At 57.7% G+C, this 818-nt stretch overlaps 1 protein-coding gene across 1 annotated transcript in view; it reads right to left on the bottom strand.

Moving 5' to 3' along the window:
- Positions 1-818, bottom strand: part of HYDIN (HYDIN, axonemal central pair apparatus protein) — a 137792-nt gene that overhangs the window by 59002 nt on the left and 77972 nt on the right. Inside the window, exon 20 of the mRNA XM_009997997.1 lies at positions 634-769. Within this exon, the coding sequence (XP_009996299.1) occupies positions 634-769 (136 nt within the window). The remainder of the gene's footprint in view (positions 1-633; positions 770-818) is intronic.

The raw sequence follows: 818 nt of genomic DNA, 5'->3' as shown, positions 1-818 counted from the left end.
TGCTGAATTCCCCCTCCCTGAGCCACCACCCAAGGGGGCTGTGAAACCCTCAGGCCAGTTGTGAGACTGGGCTGGAAATATGGACCCAAGTCAAGCTGTCAATTCTAATGAGCCCTGGGAAGAGTCTCCCACGTGGAGAACATTCCCAGTGATCCTAGAGCTGCCTGGGTTGGTTTCTCTCCTCCAGGACTCAGTGCTAGATGAGCCCTGCTTGGCTAAGGAGGAAAAATGCTGCTGCTCTCAGCCCCTTCCTCCCTCCTCAGGTCTTTTTTTCACTCACTGCTTCTCCCAGGTATGTTCTGATTGACTTTCTGTGCTCCTTGTGGGACTTGTTTGCTCTGCCCTTCCTTTCTGCCTCAGCACCCACCACCTCCTAACCCCCTGTTTGCCCCTTGAGGCTGCAACGTTTCCCTCCCTCAGCCCCTCTCCTGGGAGCAGCAGGTTGGGGTTATGGTAACCATGGCAACACACAAAAAAACCCCAACCCTAGCAACTGCTGGGTGGCCAGCAAGGAAAGGCAACTGGTGCTGCCATGGTGGCTTTGGGGGCATCAAAACAGCTTCTTGAAAGCTCAGGTGAACATCAAGGGCTGCAGAAGAAGCGGCAGGTGATGGGAAAGGTCGGGGATCTCACCTGGGGGGTGTTGCAGGAGCCTTCCAGCATCATCTCCGTCGTCTTGCCTGGCAGCAGGTCCATGATGAGTGGTCGAAGCTTAAAGACAGGGCTGGCAGGGCTGGGCTTGGGGGAGGAAGCTCTGCCCTTGGGGGCACTGAGGGGGGGCAGGCGAGCCCGCCGGCGGAACGGGGCGAATCCCACCG

Source organism: Chaetura pelagica, unplaced genomic scaffold (assembly GCF_000747805.2).
Source record: "Chaetura pelagica isolate M959 unplaced genomic scaffold, ChaPel_1.0 scaffold865, whole genome shotgun sequence".
Taxonomy (NCBI): domain Eukaryota; kingdom Metazoa; phylum Chordata; class Aves; order Apodiformes; family Apodidae; genus Chaetura; species Chaetura pelagica.
This window is presented reverse-complemented; position numbering and strand designations above follow the sequence as displayed.